Source organism: Takifugu flavidus, chromosome 10 (genome assembly GCF_003711565.1).
Source record: "Takifugu flavidus isolate HTHZ2018 chromosome 10, ASM371156v2, whole genome shotgun sequence".
NCBI lineage: Eukaryota > Metazoa > Chordata > Actinopteri > Tetraodontiformes > Tetraodontidae > Takifugu > Takifugu flavidus.
This window is the reverse complement of record NC_079529.1, coordinates 8,366,643-8,389,215: the sequence shown is the minus strand read 5'-3', so window position 1 is coordinate 8,389,215 and position 22,573 is coordinate 8,366,643. Positions and strand designations below refer to the sequence as shown.

The 22,573-nt window shown below is 44.4% G+C and overlaps 2 protein-coding genes across 6 annotated transcripts; one reads left to right on the top strand and one right to left on the bottom strand.

Moving 5' to 3' along the window:
- Nucleotides 1-3,429: 3,429 nt before the first annotated feature.
- tpbgb (trophoblast glycoprotein b) lies at nucleotides 3,430-5,536 on the bottom strand. The gene has a single exon (XM_057045702.1). It carries the CDS (start codon nucleotides 5,093-5,095, stop codon nucleotides 3,968-3,970), a length of 1,128 nt encoding a protein of 375 aa, XP_056901682.1. The 5' UTR covers nucleotides 5,096-5,536; the 3' UTR covers nucleotides 3,430-3,967.
- Nucleotides 5,537-6,863: 1,327 nt separating this feature from the next.
- Nucleotides 6,864-19,470, top strand: ibtk (inhibitor of Bruton agammaglobulinemia tyrosine kinase). 5 transcript variants are annotated; one of them, XM_057044750.1, is made up of 29 exons: nucleotides 6,864-7,026; nucleotides 7,564-8,381; nucleotides 8,454-8,550; nucleotides 8,884-9,008; nucleotides 10,360-10,470; nucleotides 10,607-10,777; nucleotides 10,869-10,986; nucleotides 11,203-11,383; nucleotides 11,624-11,747; nucleotides 11,907-12,084; nucleotides 12,250-12,400; nucleotides 12,878-13,262; nucleotides 13,367-13,620; nucleotides 13,699-13,785; nucleotides 13,867-13,949; nucleotides 14,036-14,073; nucleotides 14,161-14,257; nucleotides 14,339-14,440; nucleotides 14,633-14,750; nucleotides 15,002-15,062; nucleotides 15,308-15,435; nucleotides 15,542-15,654; nucleotides 15,753-15,898; nucleotides 16,031-16,140; nucleotides 16,246-16,359; nucleotides 16,427-16,570; nucleotides 16,815-17,021; nucleotides 18,627-18,747; nucleotides 18,965-19,470. In XM_057044750.1, the coding sequence occupies exons 2-29, from the start codon at nucleotides 8,058-8,060 to the stop codon at nucleotides 19,088-19,090; spliced, it is 4,014 nt and encodes a 1,337-aa protein (XP_056900730.1). In that variant the 5' UTR covers nucleotides 6,864-7,026; nucleotides 7,564-8,057; the 3' UTR covers nucleotides 19,091-19,470. The 5 variants fall into 5 exon arrangements, with proteins under 5 accessions (XP_056900730.1, XP_056900733.1, XP_056900731.1 ...); XM_057044753.1 differs by having other exon boundaries at nucleotides 12,247-12,400; nucleotides 16,249-16,341; XM_057044751.1 differs by having other exon boundaries at nucleotides 12,247-12,400; nucleotides 16,249-16,359.
- Nucleotides 19,471-22,573: the final 3,103 nt, after the last annotated feature.

The window sequence follows — 22,573 nt, the reverse complement described above, 5'->3', positions numbered from 1 at the left end:
AGTGGAAAGGTCAGCGGCCGGGGCAGCTTGCCAGGTGTTTGTGGAGCAGCAGAGCAGCACGTCGTGCTGAATGTAATTACGGCGCTCGGGCAATCTGATAACGTGCCAGTCCGTCTGTCTCTCAACAGGAGGAAAGTGCTCTGGCATATTAAACGTGGCTCAATAAATGTGGCCATGACAGGGGAGGGAGTGGCGTCAGCGTGCACTCTGTCGTGGCCTCAGCAGGAGCACACAGAACGTTTCAGATATTCAGTTTCACGTGTGAAGGTCAAAGAGTGCCTGAGGGAAAGCAACAGCGCCACATGAGTGTAAATCCCAATCATCTGATTATTGGGGTCCATAACTGGTGTCAGATTGTTATGTAATAAAAGAAATGAGGTCAGGTTCCACATCTGTGTAGAGAGATACCACTCTGGAACATTCAGATGAGAGCAAATGCAATAAAATGAACGTTCCAGTCAGCAGGAACTTATAAAAGCTGAGCCGTCCGGTTCCTGTCTGGAAAAGATCTTCAGACGGCAGCCAAAACAGCCAAATGAGAAGGTCCAGGAAGCCGTCCCTGAACCTCAGCCGAGACCGTAAGTCAACCGCCAGCCATTTAGATGTCAGAGGTGCTCAGAGACTTTTAACAAGCACAAAGGGACTGCAGAGCAGCGGTGTTGCCAAGCTAACCGAACGAGGAGTGCTCTCCACCATGCAGCTCTTCTTTCTTTACAGCATCCATCTTTCCTTCTCCTTTCTGTTTTGTTCCCCCACTTTAATCACACCTGCTTTGTCAACTGGGGCCCAAGGCATGGCCGGGCAAACGTCGCTCCTCACTACAAAATCTGCACAAGCGGGCTAAGAGGAGCCCTACTCTATGACAGTCTCCGTGGAAACGTTAGGCGGTGAGCAGCCTTGCACTTGAATGCCTCTCCTGGGATGTAGAGGAAAGGAAGGCTCACCCGGGGGACTGGTGTGTGAAGCGAGATCATCCGTTTTCAAAATGAGCCTGCAACAGTAGATTCAGGTTTAAATATATACAGTAAAAATGTCATAAAAATACATGCATAATGTAGAAATGAATGAGATCCATCTACAGTCTCCATGTGATGGATTTTTTCCTCCTAGATTGGCTCTCTCTGGCTCAGCCTCGTATTGGCCTCCTCGAGCTCCTGAACAATTTTCCCATCACTTCCAGCCATCATAGCCAGATTTTAATCATCTTCCTTCAGTACTTGGACTTTCTCTCTCAGCGTCTTCCCTTGTGGTGGCTGCTGTGTTCCATTCCCCCTCCAGGTGTTGGATTTCTCCCTCATAACTTCTTTCAAAGTCTCCAAATTTCACAGACTGTTCTTTCATCTGATTGTCCAACTCTAGATTTCCCATCTCACATGTTCATATTTAATAGCCTCTTCTTTCAGTTCCTCTGAAGTGATGAACTTTCACCTTAAAGTCGCCTTGATGCTTGCGGTCTGTTCTCTTCGATTATTTCATCTTAAACTCTGTTGTACTGAAGATTCGCTGCGATTATATTCTGACATCAAAGACTTAGATAACCAACAGAACTGAAGGATGACCTCATCTCTCAATGAGCACTACAGTAGTTACTGATACTGATCAATAAATGATCAGCATTTGATATCTCAAGCATATAGATGTTGATTTACACAAACCTGTTTCCTCCAGTCCACGTCCCAGTATAAACCTCTCTTCTGTGTCCCAGTATAACCAATGCATTTCTCCTCCCTCTCTGCACGATCATAAGCAGGTCATCTGCTCCTTTTCGGAGTGAATGTAACATCGCAACACGGCTAATGTGGAAGCCATTTTATCCAGTTGTATAAAAAATGCCGAGTCACAACATTTGTTCTATCTGCACCATGGTTCTGATCATCTGTTTGGATCCCTGGCTCTGATGTTACTTTATACGTATTAATGACTCCATTTTTCTGTCTAATGTGCGCTATAACCTTCAGGGTTCATTTAAACGGCTCATCGTTGTGTGTGAACTTGCTGAACAGCTACAGATACACTGATTGATCCCAAAAACACAGTGAGGAATTGACAGCTGACAACAGCCCACTAACAGGCTGAAACCCGGCCTAGGAGACGGATCACTGAGGCACAAACATGCAGAAAAAACAGAAATCAGATCCACCCTTCCCGTCTCCGAAATTGGCAACGCTGCCTCCTGGAGTGATCTTCAGGAAGAAGAGTGTGAAAAAAAGAAGGTGTAACAACACACCTTCAGCCCATGGGGTAGCTGCCGTGTTCGCCAGGAGCCACGCAGAGTTTTAGCACCAGCCAAAGCGCCACACTAGATAACATGTGAAACAGCCTCTTCACTTCACAGTAAAAATGGTGGGCACAGCCAACTACAGTAGAAATGCCACTCCTCACTCTGACGCACTTGTGGTGGGTCACTGTGGACCATATTCACAGTGTCACACGTTCTTGTTATGCATCATGTCTTTTAATCGTCCCTCGGGGATAAATAAAGTGTTTTGACCAGAATTCAGGATGATGGTGTCTTTTATGGTGGGAAATATTTGATTACATATTAGGTCTTGGTGTAGCTTGTACAACTGTTCCCGATTTGCTTCTTAGTGCTGCTGCGAGGTGCAAAAAATAGAATAAAAAACAAAGGCAACGAGCAGAACGCGGCTGCGGGCCACTGCGAGGTGGACTAGTGAAGAGATTGTTGTGCTTTCGCTGCAAAAGCGCGGGAAGCTGGAGGGGAAATGATCATCCGTCGAGTCGTTCTTCAAAAGGCCAGAGGAGTTCAGAGACATTCCTGCGCGCCGACACAACAAACTCTTCATTAATTTAGACTGCCAGACATGGCTGCTGTTCTCTTCAAAAGGACATCACATATTAAATATTAAATTCCATTTTAACTGCACGCATGAAAAACAGGATGTGAATTAATTGGAGAGGCTGAAGGGAAAACAATTTTCCAAGATTCTCTAAAGCCTAATGAGTGTCGTTCGAGTGTCAGTAACACCTCTGTGCACCCCGGAACTATGTTACATTTGCTTTCAATGGCAGGTGCTACACATATATACTATTTATTCATTGTTTTTACCACTGGCATTTATTAAAAGACGGAGTATATGCCGTTATTGGCTGCAGTTCACAGACATATTTTGATCATATTCACAACAGGAAGTGAATTGGACAGGTAATAATTGCTGGCAACAGTTGGACCTGCAGAGAGAACAATTCTCAGCGCCAGCTTCTAACACTTATTCAGTCACGTGACATAATACTTTTTTTTTTTTTTTTTTTAGGATTTTCATGGCTGTTCAAATCAGCAGGAACCAGATTTAAAGTGGCACCTTTTGTCTGCTTCATTTTCAAGCACAGGAAGGACTTTCTATGATTTCAAAGCTTTCGCACGACTCTTTCATGAAATACAAGGTCAAGACATCAGAGCAGTCCACAGGCTTTGCTTTTTTTTAATTTTTTTTTTATTTAGCTTCACAGAAAATGAGCCATCATGTCCACATTGTCCAAAAATTGCAGTGTGAACTAGAATCTAAGCATCACATCATAAATTCACATTTTAAAATGAACACACTCATAAACAGGCGGCATATCACTTCTGCAGAGGCACGATAAGAAAGATGCAGTGACGAGCCAGAGTGCTTCACAACACCCTGCAATTAAAAGTCAGAGTACGTTTATCCTTGAACGAAAAATTTAAAAATACAACACGTCGCTCCTTGTGATTCCCGTTGCTAATCAAAGGAAACCTTTCACTCATCGTCCATGCAAGGTTACACAGAAGAAACGCAGTTGACATCACGGCTGCCAGGCGCGTAAAGGACATGCTGCGGCGGCTGAGAGAAGTTAATTAGGAGCCCCGAGAGATTTCAAGTTTGACTAGCATCTTGGGGAAGGGAGGAAGACTTTCATGCAAAATCTTAACAGTACGAGTCATCTAATATTGCACTGCGAGTGACGGACAGTGTCTCTCTCGCTCTCACACATCTGAATTGATGCTGAGGTTGGCCAGACGTGGGTCAGAGTTTATCTCGTACCTGTAATGGTACCCCTCCATGTGGTCCCTGCATGCATCCCTGATGTTGTACATCCACCGCTTGATACCCTTTCTGTTCAGGTAGAGTACCAGCAGGAATATGACACCAATCAGGGCCAGCACCAACCCCAGGAAAACATAAGAAGTCTCCAGAACGCCTTCCATGTTCCCCGCACATTTCAGGCGGGTCTGCTGAAGATGCAGGAGCGCCTGGCGCCGCAGGACCCCGGGGTACGCACAGGTTAGGTTCTGCGCATCCACGACCTGAGTGGAGTTCTTCAGCCAAGCCACCATGTCCTCAATGAAGCAGTCGCAGCGCCAGGGGTTCCCCGACAAGTGGATGTGGAGCTCAGGTGCAAGGCTGAAGTCTGACAGGATGGCGCTGGGAAGATTCTTCAGTCGGTTGTCCTGCAGGTGGAGGTCACGCAACAGGGGCAGTGTCAGCGTTCCGTTCCGGAGAGAAACGATGGAGGCATTCTGCAGGTTGAGGGTGAGCAGGCTGGGCAGGCTGGCAGGCATGTTGTCTGGAGGGACCAAAAGGTCATTGTCGGAGAGATCCAAAACCGTCAGGTGAGCCAGGTTTCCGCTCAGAAGGTTGTTCAAGACGTCGTTTGTTTGGGAATAATTATGAAAAGATCTGCTGAGGTTTAGGACCTGCAGCGAGTTACTATGAGGGAAAGCTCTTTCGCTGAACTCCTGGATGTTGTTGTTGCTCAGGTCCAGCCGCACAAGGTTTGGCAAGTTATCAAATACCTCCGAATCCACGGACTGGATCTCATTCCCACTGAGATACAAATCAGTTAACTGTTCCAGGGGGCTTGGGAAAGAGTCCGCGCTGATACTGGAGATGTTGTTTCCCGTCACGAACAGAATTTTGGTGTTGCTCGGTATAGAGTGCGGGATCGAGTCCAAGTCCTGCTTTTGGCATTTCACAGTTTGTGAAGAGCACACGCACCGGTCCGGACAGCTGAGGCAGGGCAGCGAGACGGCCAGTACGACCAGTAGATGGAATATCGCAGATCCGAGTCCCCTCCGTCGGATTTCTCCGCACGTCGAGCTCAACAGGCGCATCTCGGTGACCGTGCGTAAAGACAGCCTGGATGAAAATTCAGCCCTACCCGTGCCGCCTTGTTCTTCCGCGAGGCACACGCCAAAGTTTTTCCAACTGTTTCGTTTTCTAAAAACACGTTTATATCTCCTCACCTACAACTCAAACTCCACAGAGCTCCTCTTCACACCATCTTCGCTTAGGACGAGCGCACAGCTCCATTAGAAGATATTATGAACAAAGCCTGCAAACTTGTGCGTTTTATCCGTTCTTTTTTTCCCTTTTCCCCAAGGCCCACAGTTCTATGCAAACACACGCAATGTTTTATGACTCCGGCAAAACATTTATGTCCGAAGTAAAACGGGGGAAAGCGCAAAAAAGCCCTCGTGGTGATTCCCCCAAAGAGGCCATGAAATGCAAACGCACTTCCAGAGTGTAAGGAGGAGACTAAACGTAGGAGCAGGACGGCGTTTTCCAGCAGAAGGAGGGACCGTACCATCCTGTGGACGGAGAGGGTGAGTTGAAAACGACAGCAACTTTAGTCTAGGCTTAAATTCACTTTTCCTTTTAGGAAAATAAAAAACCGTTATTCCCATTAATACCGTAATTGTATTTATCACAACGTTAATAAAATGAATGTAATGTTGAAAAGGAGTCTGTTTTTGAGTGATATAATTGCTTGGCCCGGTGGTTAGAACTCATAGGCATCCCTGAGGGAGGTCTGGTGACGTCCCAAGTAATTTCAGGAACATCTCATCTTGTCAGCCAACCGTGGCAGGCTTCACTGGTTATTCCCCCGTTTAAAATAATGCAAATAAATTGTGGTAAAATCTTTCTCAGTGCTTCCTCGGGGGCGTCTAGTCTGCCTGCTGCTGTTCAACAGCCAGTGGCTGTGCAACATCTAAGACAAGGAGAAAATCATGATTCGGCTGTTGTTAGAATCCTCACAATATGTTTGAGCCATGCACGTGGAATCTCAGGTCATGATCTATTATTGAATTTAGGCGTTTGGGTATATTTTTTCGTGTTGGACCAATAATCAAGATACTTCATTGTTGGAATTGGTATAAAAGTTGCCTCATTAAGATTTAGAAAAAAAACAACCTTTTAACTGTATTGGTTTCCCCAAAAACAAGAACAAACATCCATGTTAGTATTGCAAATCAGTAATGCATTCTGCATTTATGGCGCAAATGTTTGCACATGTTATTTATATGCTTGTTTGATGAAATGTTCCCATTCCTATTTTTCTTTCTAACTTTTCAGTTAAAAAACACAAACATCATTTTAGCAAATTCTAGAATTGTTCTTACATGGTCTGTATATTTCTTGATTTTTGGACAATTACTTGAGTGGTTTTATTAGTGGGGGGCCTTGGCTGAAGTGAAATTTTCTACTGCAGTGCTTAATTTTAATCCTTATTCCTAATCTGAACGACTTTCTCCTCTAGTTCTAGTTAATTTAGTGAGATAATGTCTGTTATCAAATAAATTATATTCAATGATTGGATTTTGATGATGTCTATATGAGGCATTAAATTACTTTCCATTTTTACACTTTATTTTGTATAATGGAAACACGTTTTTTATTGTAATGATAATTTGATTGTTACAATGTTGCTGTTTCAAACGTTCCAATGAATAATTTCTACATAAAATGACCCATAAAATAAATAAATATTTTAAAAGCCGCCATGATAATATTCGCGCAGCAACAGAGCTTCGACTGCTCTCAGGATTTAACCAATGAAATGCGGCGATGTACAAGCTCCGACCAATCAGAAGTCTCGACGTTGGTCAGCGGCTTTTACTCAACCTGCAGGGTTTCAGACGTCCGGTCCTGTCAAAATTGCTCTTCTGGAAATCCCTTTTCACATTTCGTAGCTATGAATCAGTGGATATTCGTCGTTAGTGCAACTCGCTCTGTGGCCTTTTGTTTTTTTATCTAACGGAAGGTGAGAAATATTGCATTTCGTAATTTCATTTGCAGCAAAAGAGTTAGCAAACGTAAGCTGGAGATATGTCATTTGAGCTAGCCACCAACACCGTCGATTAAACAGGCGTATTTTTTTAAAAGTTGCATAGATTATTTAGATTTGCCTTTTCTGCGTTTATTTGTCGGCAGACAGACTTGAGACTTTGACATATGACATAGTCTTGTTCTAAATAGATCAGTTCTCATGGTCTAAACATCTGGGCTTGGTTTTCCCTCTTGCATAACCCTGATATTTAATCAACTTGACCCTTCCCATTACATGTTCAGCATGTGTAAATATATTCAGAGTAACTTTACATACATGTGGGCTTTACATAAAAACATTGTGTTTACATAGTCCTGCGAGACAGATGTCAGTAAAATCCTGCCAACTCAGCTGACCTCTGATCCGTCTGTATTTTAGCTCAGCATACTTTGTGCCATTTTGATCTGTCACCACTGTGTCTCCCACACAAATCTGTAACATTCTAACATTTACCACTTCTATCTCCCACAGGTTCACTCTACAATTATGGAGTTTTGAAAATAAAAAAGGATTTTGGGGGGAAAGGGGTGTTTCCCCTCATATCTGATGGTTGGACTGTTGGAAGGTTAGATGATAGTGGTTTTCTTACCTTGTATAAATTATTGAAGAAAATACAGAGGAGAAGCTATTTTTTTTCAAACTATCTGTACTATTTTGTATACATTTTGTATCATCATGATTTTGTCTGTAATCAGCACCTTATTTTTGTGTTCAAGAGTTGATTGAAATGCTGTAGTGTAACGGGCCGCAGTAAGTTCTTGGAGTTGCTAGGGTGCGGTGGAATCTCAACACAAGCACAATTCTAGCACTCTGAACTGTTTTGTACTTTTGTCAATGCATGTAGGCTTCTTCAAGGGCAGCTTTCTTATGGTTTATATCTTTCGTCTGTGGGTGGTGGCCTTCCAGACGAACATTGCAACACAGAAGGGAAAAAGGTTCACTGTAAGGCTTTAGTGGCGGCCAGGATGAATCTGGCCGCACCAGAATGCACCGCCAAATGCCGCTCACGTGAGCACGCGGAAGATGTTGTGGCAGCTGTAACGCGTGGTTCTGAAGGTCAGCTGCGTCTGTTCCTGTCATCGCACTGCCACAATGCAGCCACCTTGCGCGATCACTTCGGTCGCACTGCTCTTCATATGGCAGCTTCTATGGGGAAAAAAGCCCTTTTAGAGTGGCTGTTGGAGATGAAGAATTCTGACCTGACGGTGAAAGATAAGGAATCCGGCTGGACTGCTCTACATCGTAGTGCTTTCTACGGACAGATTCACTGTCTCATATCACTGATCAAGGTGTGTTTTTGGGTTGGGCGGTTAAAAGCATCGCTTAATGGACCAGTGCATAATAGTACTTTTTCCCCACAGCATGGCGGCCTCCTGTCCACCATCGACAAGGAGGGCCTCTCCGTCTTAGACATTACAATGAAGGACCGACCATCTCATGTTGTGTTCAAAACTGCCGGTAAGAACGCCAAGCATGCAATTGTACTCCGAGTCAACTGGGTAGGATACTAAACATCCTGCATCCACACTTGGAGCAAGATTCATAGATGATTGTCAAATGTTGTAGTTTATATATTTTGATTTATTATTCGAATTTCTGAATGTAAAAGGGTCATTCTTAGTTCTCCCTACATGTGTCTGATGTGGTTATTTACTTGAGAAGGCTTGTGTTTTACACGGGCAAAACATGATTCAGAGTAATCCCAAATGTTCCAAAAGTGGCCTCACGCCAAGCTTCAAAAGCAGCTCTTATGAGGCAATGCTTCCAACTGTATTTGCTTTTTCATTACAGACCCAACAGAGGTGTACACATGGGGAAACAATACTAATTTCAGTCTCGGGCACGGTAATCAGGAGAGCCGACAACACCCTGAGCTGGTGGATGTTTTTGCCAGGACGGGAGTTTACATCAAGCAGGTTGGTTAATAACACGCTGCTATTATATCAGCTCTCCAGGGAGTAATAGCTTGTATTTCTATATTAGTATTTCTATAGTTTAAGGCAGAGTGCCCTTACCACCTGGGTAAACCCAGCAAAACACTCTTTTCCCCCCGAGTCCTGTATTAATATATATATTATAATATATATTTATACAATTTTGGATAAAACACCAATCATATAAGGTGTTTTTTTTTTATGAACTACACACATGGTTTACTCGCATATATTCACAGAAAACCTTTGGAATGGAATAATGATACTTAAAGAATTTAATCACTTGTTTCATACAATCCTGGAACATTATACTGCTGGGCATGCTACTCTTGGTTAACTGTTGACCTGTGTGGGTGTATCACGGGGGGAAATAAACACCACTTATTTGAGACAAACAGAAGCTGCTGATGTGGTCAGGGCTGATTAGCTTTGTAATTTCCTGTATCATCTTCATTTGTGGCATCGTTGAGCCACTCTGTGCACGGTTACCTGGCCTCTTCTAAAAGATAAAAGCAAAGGAAGATATGCATTGTTTAGCTTGTGTTCAACCAATTCATTAAGTAAATGAGCTTGTTTGGATTGATTTCAACATTTACAGATGTCTGGCATGTTTTATGCTACAGATCTGAAACAAGATACTTCATTGTTGGTATTTTCATGTCCAACTCAAAATATCGTGCTCACTGACAGTAATATTGCCTTTGACACCAGCATAATGAGCCTCAAATTGCGCACGAACCACAGGCTCTTGACCGGGTGGTAGATTTACAGCCGCCAAGAAATTCAAAAGTGCTTTTTGCCCCTTGTTCTGATGCACAGTAATTTTATAAAGTCGATTAGGTGAAAGTGATGGATCCGTTTTCATGACCACACAGCGACCCAGTTGCACACCGTATCGTCTTTGTCTTCCTACTCCAATTCAGTGGGTGCCAAAGGTTAAATATTAATTCTGCAATGACAGGTTTTTAATTAAGTGAGCGACACTGGTGTGTGTGCATGTGTGCCAGTGTCTGAATCATTGTGGCACTTGGGTAAAACATCCCTGCTCTCTTTTGCCAGCTTGAGAGCGGTGATCTATTATTAATAGAGGTATTTACATTTCCACTTGTGCCCCGGCCTTTATTGGCATAGTGTTTTATTGTCACTACATGAGTGCTTGGCCAAGGGGCATGGAAAGTGATGCTTGGTGCCCTCTGATATGAGGGTAATGTCTCAAGGGCTGGAGCTTTCATCAACACTAATGTGAGAAACATTTGTACTTGTCAAATAGGATGTGTGTTTTTAACTAAAACGCAGAGCAAATTCTACTGTGGTGTCCACTTTTTCCTCACAGGTGGTGCTGTGCAAGTTCCACTCTGTGTTTCTGTCTCAGAAAGGCCAAGTGTTTACCTGTGGTCATGGACAGGGAGGACGACTTGGTCATGGAGATGAACAGACTTATTTGGTGAGAATATAACAGTTTAAGTTTTTTTTGGCCCCGGTAAACTGATGGAAAACATGTGGACTTTTACAGGATCCTGACATTCTAGGTGGAGTCTGCTTTTCGTCTCAATTTCATTTCTCTTCGCTTCCCTCCTCAGGTTCCTCGGATGGTGGAGGGCTTGACTTCTCATCACTGCTCCCAGATAGCAGCTGCTAAAGACCACACAGTGGTGCTGACAGAAGGCGGCTACGTTTACACCTTTGGCCTCAACACCTTTCACCAGCTGGGCCTTGCTCCCCCTCCAGCCTCAGCATATGTCCCCAAACAGGTAGAATTTGAGAGCAACATTTGTACTTGTCAAGTAGGATGTGTATTTTCATTCAAACGCAGAGCAAATAATCGAATGGGTGTATATCCAGGTGTTTTCTAAGACCTTGAAAGGCAGGAGTGTTGTTGGAGTTGCAGCTGGAAGGTTTCATACTGTCCTCTGGACCAAAGAGGCTGTCTACACAATGGGCCTCAATGGAGGACAGCTGGGTAATGTTACATAACTTACTGTATGGAATTATGTAGATGCATGCTTACATATTCTGTATGAAGAAGATAATATCTTTCCAGTGTTGTCAATGGCAGCCTTTATGTTTAAAATGCCAAATTATCAAATTATCAGTGATGAGAAAGTCTGCGTTTGACTTTTCAACAAAGTTTTAATTTTCTGAATACTTTTCGATGTTGTTGTGCTTTAATCACCAGGTTACTTGCTGGATCCTAATGGGGAGAAGTGTGTGACGGCACCCCGGCAGGTCTCAGCCCTGCACCACAAGGATGTCACCATAGCTATGGCAGCGGCGAGCGACGGCGCTACCGTAGTTGTAACGGAGAAGGGCGACATATACCTGCTGACTGAATACCAGTGCAAAAAAATAGTCTCAAGGTGAATGGGAATGTAAAGAAACTATAAATGGCATGCAATTAAAGCTTTTTGTTTTTCCAGGCGGCAAGGAAAATTGACTGTAATTTCAGTTTGATTCCACTGCATATTCACCCATTTGTAGCAGTTAAATCTGTTTTTTGTTTTTTTATCGTTTTTAGGATTTGGATTGTTTTTTCTATTATAGAATGAACAGGTCCAGATGTTGATCTGCTGACACAACTGTGTCTGATGTTTCTTCAGGCAGCTCAACATCAAGAAGATTCTGGTTAGCGGGGGTTGCCTCAACCATCGTGTTGCTCCACAGATCCTCAATGACGGTGGAGGGGAAAAGGTGGACATTCTGGCTCTAGATGAAGCTGGAAGGGTAAGAGAACATGCCTCATCTTCAGTAGATATCTAGCTTATGGTGCGAGCATACATGTGCACAACCCCAAATCAGATCATCCTGTGTGCAGCCCTGCAGATAAAGAAAGTGACTAAGACCTTTGCTGCCTTTCCTCCTCCATTTCGCCATGTCCGTCAGGTGTTTTGCTGGCGGTCCTGCAACAGCTCGGTGAGACAGTGCCGGTGGGCGTATGGGCGTCAGGTTTTCATGGCAGACGTTGCGCTCAGCAAAAATGGCATGATGTTTGTGACCCAGGAGGGGGAGGGCTTCAGCGGTGTGTGGGCAGGAGAATACAAGAAACATGTGGAGAAGAAAGGTGGGCAAGAACGTGTCATGAAATCCACGATTTGCAACTATTTTAAGTCTTAAAATGAGTAGATGTTTATTTAATTTACTTTAATTTCAAGGGTATTTAAGCTTAAAAATGCTGTTTGTTCTATGATTAAATTCTTCTGTTTTGCTTTCTGAAATTCTTCAGAAGTCAGTGTGGAGGTTTGTGGTCATTCAGAAGCAGGAACGGTGTTTGAAAGAATCCGGCTGGAGAAGCTGCCACATGTCCACCGAGCTGTCAGCGTCACCATGGACTCTAAAGGAAGAAATTTTGGAGCACTTCAGTCAGACCCCAAAGCAAAGTAGGAGCTCTTCTTTCATGATTTTAATGGTATTTCAAGTGGGAGCTGCTTTGCACACAGTGTTAAAGCATCCTGACACTACACTTACAAAATGAAAGTATTAAAATAATAAAGTGGAATAAATATTTTAAGACACTTGATAGATCTGGTAGTCCAAGTCAGCTAAACGCTATGTTGTATAAGATGAATGAAACATTCATTTCATACTCAAAATAAGGTCATAACTGTGTTTAGTATTCTTAAGACTGCATTATATTAAGGCTTAAAGAAGGTTTTCCTTACTAAATCTATATTTTTTTGGAGACATTAATGTGGGCACACTAATCTGGAAGTTGCATAATGCAAGTTTATCTTGTGTGGTTGAGTTATTTATGTTTCTTCTCTTTACTGAAATAATTGTTATTAATCCAGTTGTAGTCATGGCTGTGTTTTTCTCTGTATTAAATTAATGAAAACTTTTTTTTGGCTTCAATCCAGCTTGTGTGAGATTCCCATCATTTCTCCATCCTCCTTCTCCAAAAATTTTGGGCAACTCCTCGAGGAAGCAGATGAAATGGACAGCATCCATGATGTGACCCTCCAAGCCGGCGATCGCACCTTTGCAGCCCACAAGTACATCTTGTCCATGAGGTCCGAGTTCTTCCGGAAACTCTTTGTGTCGGACCACAGCGGGATCGGGGAGGAGCTTGGGGAAGAAGCAACGAAGAGCGAAGATGCTGTGGGCTGTGATTTGATTGCTTTGGAGAATATTCCTGCAGATATGTTGGAATATGCCCTGGACTTCATCTACACTGACTCGTGTGAGCTGCTAGTTCACGGAACCAAGCCCAGAGTCCCAGTGGCCCAGATGGGGCAAACCAAGGTGGGGAAACAAAAACAAACCTGTATACTTATTTGCTATGCAGCTATGCATTGAAGGACTGTGTTTATTTAATCGAAACTATGTTGACTATCTGCTTTGACCAGGAATCGAACGAAGAAAGACTTATCAGTAGCCTGCAGGACTTGAATGTGAGAGGCCGATCAGCCCTGGAGGTGTATCGGTCTCTTCCCACTGCAGCCAAAGAAGATGTCAAGGTCAAGAGCAGGAATGCTAAACCTGGCAAGAAGGCAAAAGGGGGCAAAGGTGACAAGGCCGAGGCCAACGAGGGTGGGGCAAACCCAGTCAAAACCTTACAGGCCATTGCAAAAAAGCTGGGCCTTGGGAGCCTGTCTGCACGGTGAGAGCGTCCACCAATTATCAGCGCAGGTTTAAGGCTAATGTCATTTCATATTAATCCTACTTTATTGTTTGGCAGACTGGATGGAGTCAAATATGAAAATGGAAAGATCAATGTTGTAAACAGGAAAAGTGGCAACAAGCCAAAATTCTACCAGAAGAAATGGTACGTAGAGAAGCAGATGTGAACTGCGGGAGCTCGTACAAAAAGAACATTTCTGATGAGTCTGGTTCTGCGTTTGTGCAGCTCCTATCTGCATGATGTGACTCTGAAATCGGAAGATGGGAAAGAATTCCCTTGCCACAAAAGTGTCCTTTGTGCAAGGTTGGGTAAGTAGTTGACATGTTGGCACAAATCTATTTATACGCATTAGTAAAGGGAGAAAGAATTTTTATTTCCCCTCTCCACCTTTCAGAATACTTTAATAGTATGCTTGGAAGTCCCTGGATTGAGGTGAGCAAGGTCTTTATTTAATTTTATTAATTCAACTTTTAAGTATAGAACTGTAATTGTTGAGAGGGTGGGTTGCTCCCCCTTCAGGCCACAGCATGTACTGCACTTGAGATGCCAACGAGCTCAGAGGTTCTTCAGGCCATCCTGGAATATATTTACACGGATGAGTCTCCTACCATTAGAGGTAATCCCCCAGGAAAATGTAACAAATCTTGAAGTGCTCTGTGTTATGTGCTGTTATATTTGCTTGATGTTTTTGCTTCAGAGTCCCTGAACGTAGAGTTTGTCTGCAATGTGTTGGTTGTGGCTGACCAGCTGCTTATCACCAGGCTGAAGGAGATGTGTGAGGTCGTCATTACTGAGAACCGTAGGTTTATCTTTCACAATGTCCTTCCAGCCAGTCTTAGCTGATATACCCGTATAAGTTGAAGTTATGGCTTTGAGGTTAGAAGCACATTTGGTTTGTAAATGGTATTTTAGAACAACTATAGACACAGTTGCATCTTTCAAGCGTTTTGTCCACGTCCTCATTTAAGCTACGTTCTGGGCTCTTTCACAGTGACTCTGAAGAACGCAGCAGAGCTGCTGGAGTTTGCCACCATGTACAATGCCCAACAGCTCAAACTCTCCTGTTTCCAGTTCATTGTGCTCAACATAACTGCCCTGCTGGAGTTAAAGTGAGAATAAAACAATTAACCCAATGTCTCTGAATATTTTAATACCCTTTTATTTCTTTGATTACTTGCACAATAGTTCCTATAATTAAAAACACAACATGTAGCTTGCTAAATAAATTGCGGTGTTAATGTGATGAAATCCTGGGGGTGGAAATGTTTTTCAGGCTAGACCTTTCACAAGCAGGATGTAACGAAAATGATAACTTCTAATTTCCTGAACCTTATTGCCTATTTTTATGTCTTGCTGTCAGAGCACTGGATGTTCTGAGGGATGAAGTGCTTGTGGAGCTCTCTGCAGCCTATAGGAGGACGGTGAGTCACCATTCCCCCGAATCACAATCGCTATTGTTCCCTTACTCTTGATTTATTTTATTTTTTTTATCTCTGCTGGATTCATTTCCCACATAATGCAGCGCACGCCTCGGCTTGAAATCTGTAGGAAATTAAAAATTTGACTTGGGCGTTAATGTCCGTTGTGTGCATTGTCACACATAAAGTATTTGTGATGCTGTTCATGTGTTTCAATTTGAATGAAGCCGGTCCTTTCTATTATTTAGATTCCTGCCATGCAAAGGAGAATCATCACTCCATACATTGGTGCTCCGGACCTGAAGGCGTATGAAGATGAAGACATGGACTCTGTGTTCAGCTCCAAAACCAAAGTAGAGTTGGACCAGTCCTTCAGGTATACAACCACTTTAATGTCTGACCTCAGAAGGTCTGATAAAAGGTGTAATGTGATACACGTGTGTTTACATTCTACCAAGTAAAAAATGCTATGACTTTATCAGGGAAATCCAGTTCAAGAAGGCCAAGATAAAGGCCAAAAAGAAGCCGAGGCGGCGCTCTGACAGCTCTGGTGGCTACACGCTTTCTGATATCATTCAGAGTCCCCCTGCTGCAGGTACAGCATACATGTTTGAAGGCTAGCTATCCTCTCATTATTCCTCAGTATTTTAAAGAATCCCATTGTGTTAATAAAACTATTTCCCCTCTTGTCAGTGATCTCTCCTTCCATGGTGAAGTCAGAGAAGGTGAACTCTAATGAGTCGCTGCAGGAGCTGCTCATGTCCGACTCGGAGGGGAGCTGCATGGGGGTTGGGAGTCCCAGAGATGTTCAGTCACCCATCTCCCAAGACAAAACTGAGGTTAATTGCTGACAGTTTTATATGCTGGCTACTGAAAAGGTCAATGTTTATGATGAATGATGGGGGGGCTGCGTAAAGGAATAAGAATACGCTGCTGGAAATAATGAAAAAATATTTGTCTTTTTTTTCAAGACGTTTGCTCATAGGTTAGAGACACCCCCCAACACCCCCCCTGCCCTGAAGGATGAGCTGTTTATTTCCCATTATTCGGCTCCAAAGCCAGTCCCCAAAGTCCTTCCCCGGTGAGACTTGACCACAATTTATAAGATCATTTGCATTGAAAAGTTCTTTTTAATGGCAGGGTTTATCCTGAAAATCCATCTGTGTGTCTGTGGTTTTCTAATCAGCAGCCCTGCTTGTCCACCCCCAATCTTGGATCTCAGAACAATCATGGATATGGAGGCCAACTCTCTTCAGAGCCTGACTCCTAAAAGCCCTGGAAGGTGTGAGATGTCTTTAAGGTGTGACATAGATCATTGCCTCCTTTTACCGGTGTCGGTGAGAAACCTTTACCTGTGTCGTTGCCAGCATGAAGCACTCCCCTGGTCCTGCTAAACTGTCCCAAAAACAGAGGAAGATCTTGGCCATGGCCAACAAAGAGGCCAGTGTGGAATCCAATATATCCAAACCAACCCAGACAGTCGCCCCTTCCAAAAGCAGCGGGAAGGCCTGGTGAGTGACCGACATGTCAGCCCTGCTTATATCATTTTATAAACATATTGTTTTTTATTATAATTTTAGCTATAATATTAACTTTGTTAGTTTCCACTGTTGCTTTAATTGTTAAGTGTGATGTTTTTAGGCATTAACATTCGGTATTTGGTTTTAATTTTGTGGTATTTGTAGTAATTTTTCCACTTCTATACTGGATTGATTTTTATATGCTGTGCATATTTACTCTTCCATTGTTCTGCAGGGCAACACCAATCCAATCTCCTCCGGTGTCATGCTCACTTCGAGCATTGCTAGAGGAGGAGGAGGAGAATCATTCGATCAGAGCGGGACAAGTGGGACTCCAGAGGGGTCGAATTTCCCAGGGGACCTCTGCCGCTCCTGCTCCATCAACCAGGAAGGTGGTCACCTTCAAATGTGAGGAGGGCAGCGAACCAGAGAGACCAGCTGGGTGCGTGTCCGCTCCTACGCTATTTTGTTGCTTTCCCACTAGGTGGCACTGTTTCACCAGTTTAAAAAAAACTGCATTTGCCTTTCAAAGAAGTAAAATATCACATTAATAGCTTTAAGTTCATTTTCTGGTTTGAAAAGGTTAAGAAAATTTCTGAATAGAAAATTGTGGAATAAACAAAGATCGTAAGTGACATTCATGAAGGTTTGATTTCCCAGGAAAGTTAAAAAAAAATAAATGGAAGACTATTGACCTAAACCTCCACAACACTGTCAAAGTGACCCAGTACAGCTGAGGTGACCTGCCCGCAGACAGCTGGACAAACACAGCGATCACAAACAGTGTGAGCTCTGCTCCACAAATGTCTTTATACTTAAGCCACCACGCAACAGGTTTTCATGAATGTAGAGTAGCTTTTTTTTTTTTTTAGCTAAACTGGGGGGGGGAGGAATATAAAAACCAGATGCAAAAACTCTCATTTGATGAGGTGAAATGACCTGGGGTATTTCTGCAGTTATCTGGGCAGTTTCCTGGCAAACGGAAAAGGTGTCAGAGGTGTCAAACAGCGGTGTGAGTCACCGGAGCAAAGCTAGCGATGGTAATCGGTATTGATAAGGGCAGCCCTGACGGCACAATGGATTGCGCAGAAGGGAAAGCTTTAAGGTTCCTCGACGTGTGGAGAGAGTTCACTGTCAGCAGCCTCAGATATTTTTCCCCCTTGTGTGTCTTGAGTGAACATTTCCACAGGTTTTACCATTTGCACCCACAAACGCAGCTTCCATTTTCCATATGACCTCAACACGCGTCCTCATCGGCGTCGAGACCAGCTTTAAATGGTGTTAATACACAACTGTTTTTCCACTGAGTGGCATAGCCGATCCCTCATCTCCCTTGTGCAGCCGTCGTCCCCGGCAACGTCGATGGCAATAACTGTGTCGCCAAAGGTCAAAAACGACTTAACGCGGTAAATGTAAACCGACGCAAATTGTTAATTACACAAGAAAAATGCCATCCGAGATGGCGCACGGGGACGGAGCGGGCGTTCACCCGCGCGTACCCAAGAGAGGGACTATAGGTAGATAATGTGATCTCTCGCATGCGGACACATCTGTTGTGAATTAATGTGGATTAGGAAAATACGGGGATCTATTCCTAGCACTATAAATATTCATCATGGAAATGTGTCTTCTTACAGAGCTCGTATTTCATCCATGTGGGTGAAATTATTTAGATTGCACAAGTACAACACAGGGTGGCTTGAAAGTGCTGCACAAACAGTTATTGAATTAAACAAATGCGGACAAGTATACAAATATATACAAATTCAGATGCAAACAGAAACAAACAGAAGACATAAGTGCATTAGAAGGTAATGCTTGGCCAATAAATCCTTTTTTTTTATTGGTGAGTGTGCACACGTGTTTATTATCAGTTAGCAAAGTTATGATAGGAAATTGTTTCTTTGTAAATACGTCTGGAGCGTGATTGGAAAAATCTGGTGTTTTTTGCTCATAATCCAGCGATTCGGGGGTGGAATCTGTCTTTGTAACATCCATCGTGACCGTGCATGTTCCCTTGTCCCTCTGTGACGTCTGTCCCCCTCAGGCCTTGGGTGGGCAGCCCGACCCTGCCCTCCACAGTCACCTTCGCCTCCATCGTGGAGGAGGAGAAGCAGCAGCAAGCCGCGCTGATCCGCAGCCGAGAAAAGCCGCTGGCTCTCATCCAGGTACCCCGCCATGCCCGTGCACGCTGGCATTCTTTCACAGATGTATGGAAACCACGCAGCACGTTTCCTCCCATTAATCCCAGCAGCTGCCTTCACTGTTTGCTAAAGGGGGGTGGTTGGAGTCTTCTTGTGACTGCAGTCTTTGCACAAGATGCCCCCCCCTCCAGATCACTTTTTCCCCCCACTACTGACGTGTTTTTTAACATGGTTCTCATAGATTGAAGAGCGGGCAATCCAGGACCTTCTGCTGCATTATCGGGCGCGTGACAACCCAGACGAGCTGATAATCGTGGAGAGGTCTTCCAGAGGTCCCGTCGCGGCCCCCACCTGGAAGAAACACTGATGTTACGAAGCCCAGGCGTCACTGGGAGGAGGTCCCTCCGTTAGCCTGCTTCAGATGCACTCGTCCCCGGCGTTGGACAAGCCTCGCGCAAACTTGCATAAGCTGTTTTTTATTTTATGGATGTGATCCCAAAGAGACTCTGGGACTGTGATCACTCGTGCATGTCTTTATCTGTCCCACTATAGTTTAGTGGGACTTTAGAGGATAATTGTTAATTATGTGAGGTCTCTGTTGCCAAAGAAAACATCAGTAGAGGCTCTGAAGGCATCATTTGGAAGTGTCTCTTATCGAGGATGTTTGCAGTGCTTTGACTGGGTGGAAATGTGCATTTTGAATGTGATATCGGAAATACAAACTATAAAGTAGTTGTAGAGCAGCAACACGAGTCTGAAATTCCGTTTTCAGCATTTCCTCTTTCTCCAGTGTCGTCTTCACCTTTTTTCTTTATCTCCTTTTGTCAACAAATGCATTTAGAACTCCTGATCTGGACCGTTTTAATCATCAGATGCCGTTTTTGTTTCAGTTTAAAGCATGTTGGAGGGGACAAACAAAAAGAAAGACAATCTATCAGCTGTTCTTCTGTTCTGTCTCCAGTCCCTTGACTTCCATGGCAGAGGGACTGGAGCCGGTTTTAATTACCGAAATCACGGCCAATCTTTTTTGTCCTTTTCGTAGAAGCGCGAGTCAGACCGCGTCTAATCGAGGTAACATTTAATCTGCCCATCTCGACACTTGAGCTGCCCCGCATGAGCAGAGGTCCATTATCAAGTCTCAGCCCGTGATTAACTGTTGACCCCGAACTGAACAGCGAGAGTGGCTGTTGTGGGCTAATTGGCTGTGATTGCAGATTGAGCATCGCATCAGGAGTCGGGGGGGGAGGCTGCTCGCTGGGAAAATATTAATAACGGATTAGGCTCTATTAGCTGGTGCAGAGATGACGTGCGGACTGAAGCCTCGGAGGAAAAGGTCTGACGCCTGGCATCCGTCCACGGGCCCGAAAACGCAAACGTGGACAACCTGGAATGTTTCGAAGGAGCGCCCCGCCCCAAGAGTGTTTGCTGCGTGTGTGAGAGGCGTGCATCGCCAGCATCTCCTTCAAAAGCATCAATCATATTTTCTAGACAGCTTGCAAGTCAAACACCGACTGGCCTCTCATCAGACTGTCAGTCATTTCTTAAAAATGATTGATCGCATGCAATTGTTGACAGTTTGCAAGGAAAAAAAACCAGCCCAGCCTGATCTGCTGACATAGGAATAAAACCCATCAAATGAATCGCCACGGCGACGCTAATCAGGCTTGTGAAGAGATGAGCTTTAATAAGTCAAAGATGTCACCGGGTCTTCAAGCATTAAGTGCTTGAGCGGGGAGTCTTGGTGGGGGGGGGGCCTGATCGCAAAGGCAGGAGAAGCTTTATGGAGCCTGCTCCGGGTTTGACCTGCAGCCAATCTGGAGCAGCCAGTGAGAGAAATATGATCGCTGTGGTAGTTCTTGTCAGCACATGTGCAGCCACATTCTGGGTGAGCTGGAAACTCTTTAAGGACTTGTCAGAGCGGCCTGTTGATGTGAAGCTTTCTCCCTGCAAGTAACAAAGGCCATCGCTGGGCCTCGCGTTTTTTTCTTTTCTGCAGCATTAGATGGAAATTGCAGGAGTTTTAGGTGGGATCTGACGCAGGAGGGAGGCCGGATTAATGCTGCCGTGCATTTAACGGTCACAGTCCGTACTGTATGCTAAGCAGACGCCACATCGTATCCACGGGGCTCAGATGTCTGGTGCTGCTTATTAAACCTTCAATCAGGCTGCTGATTAGAAGCCATTAGGAGCCGAGTGCCCACAATTCTAATGCAGGAGTAGACAGAAGAGGTCTTCATACTCTTCTCTGGTTTGAATGCAGGCCTTCATCTCAGTTACGGAGGGGGGAGTTCAAAGAATCACCCAGATTTACAATCCTATTTCCTGGACACAGAGCCAGTTAACTCTGGATTACCTGCCTGTCGTTCTGCGTTACGGAGATTATTGCGCCGTCAGGAAGCGTTTTTCTTAAAGGCTACGTGTGCGCCGGCCACTCTGGCGTCATTCAGCTCATGGCCTCAGAATGGCCCCGAGGGCCACGTGTCTCCTGGCGGGGGCCGCGGCCTTGCGGCTTGTTCAATGCGACGGGATGATGGTTGCAAAACCGTGAGGGGTTCCCTCCTCATTTCTGCCCTGGCAGCTCCGTCTCATCAGCACTCCACTCCCTCACAAATATTTCCACCAGACATTATCGTTTGGCCTTTATTTGGTTTCGTGCCATTTTGTTTACTCGCTCCAGCCAAACCTGTCGGCCCCTGTGGAACCTGAGGCTGTAATTGTCAAAGGGACTAGTTTCTGGATTACACTGCAGCCCTGTTGTCATGTACACGTTGCAACCACTGCTGAATGTGTGTGCATCAACATCTGGCTCGCACAGACGGAATTCCTCCTGAGGTGTATAATTCAGCGTCGAGGAATTAAAGGCTCCCATCTATCAAACATTGGATTCCCCTTTTCTTGCTTCCCAGCTGTGAATACCACTTAACCAAGCAAATGTTTATTCTCTTTAATGACCTTTACATGTGTTAATGGGCAGTTTTGTGTTCGTGGGGCAGGAGTAACAGTCCATCGTATCCTGAGCTTTAATATACAACCAGCCAGAAACTATTTTCTCTACCTCAATGAAAGAATTTAAGATAAATATGAGCTCAAAAAAAATATTTTTTTTCTCGCTGCGTTGCATTCAAGTTCTCTTTTGCTAACACGGTTACAATACCCACCACCACCACACATTCCCCCATCCTGCCAATAAAGGAGCCACAGTTGTGGTTCCGTCTTTGCCAGAACCAATGAACCCTCTATTGCATTAGCAGCGGCACCTTTACAGTACGGTCATGTGTGGCAAGGCGACCACTCCGTTGCCCTCAGCGCTAAGGTGGCAGGATCACTGCGGCCTCTGCTGAAGGAAGTCATTGCTGGCGTTTTGGTCTCTGCGCTGTGGAGCAGCTTGACCCACGTGGGCTGGAAATCCCATTTCTGCCCCTGTAGCACTGATCCTCTTCCAAAACTAACTGAGCTTTCAGCTGTGAGGAAATATCTCTTTGACAGTGTGACCCTGCTGGAAATCCAGTTAAACGTCTGAAAGGAAAGTGAAGGGTGGCAGGAAACACACCTTTTTTGTGTTGCGTCACCTCTCCTGCGTTACTCAAGTGTTACTTCAATGCAGGAAGTATATGTTTCAGGGCCGTCTGCCAACTGACCTGCGCAATTTTGAAAAGGAATTATTGGGGAAAACTCTGATAATCCAGACACTTGCTTGTAGATTGCATAGCTAAACACATTTACACTGCTGCCCTCCTCTCTCATCGTCACGCTTTCACTTCTCCATGTTTCGGGCGTCTTTCCCACTGCATGCAAACAGTACATGAGGCCATCACAACACAGTTAAGGTCGTGTTTGTCAGACGGTTGTT

Excerpts from the sequence above, each read along its gene's own strand:
- tpbgb (XM_057045702.1), bottom strand. The coding sequence starts at position 5,095 with ATGCGCCTGTTGAGCTCGACGTGCGGAGAAATCCGACGGAGGGGACTC.
- ibtk (XM_057044749.1), top strand. The coding sequence starts at position 8,058 with ATGAATCTGGCCGCACCAGAATGCACCGCCAAATGCCGCTCACGTGAG. Across the intron at positions 8,551-8,883 it reads TGTTGTGTTCAAAACTGCCG|ACCCAACAGAGGTGTACACA; the intron begins GTAAGAACGCCA and ends TTTTCATTACAG. Across the intron at positions 13,786-13,866 it reads AAATTCTACCAGAAGAAATG|CTCCTATCTGCATGATGTGA; the intron begins GTACGTAGAGAA and ends GCGTTTGTGCAG.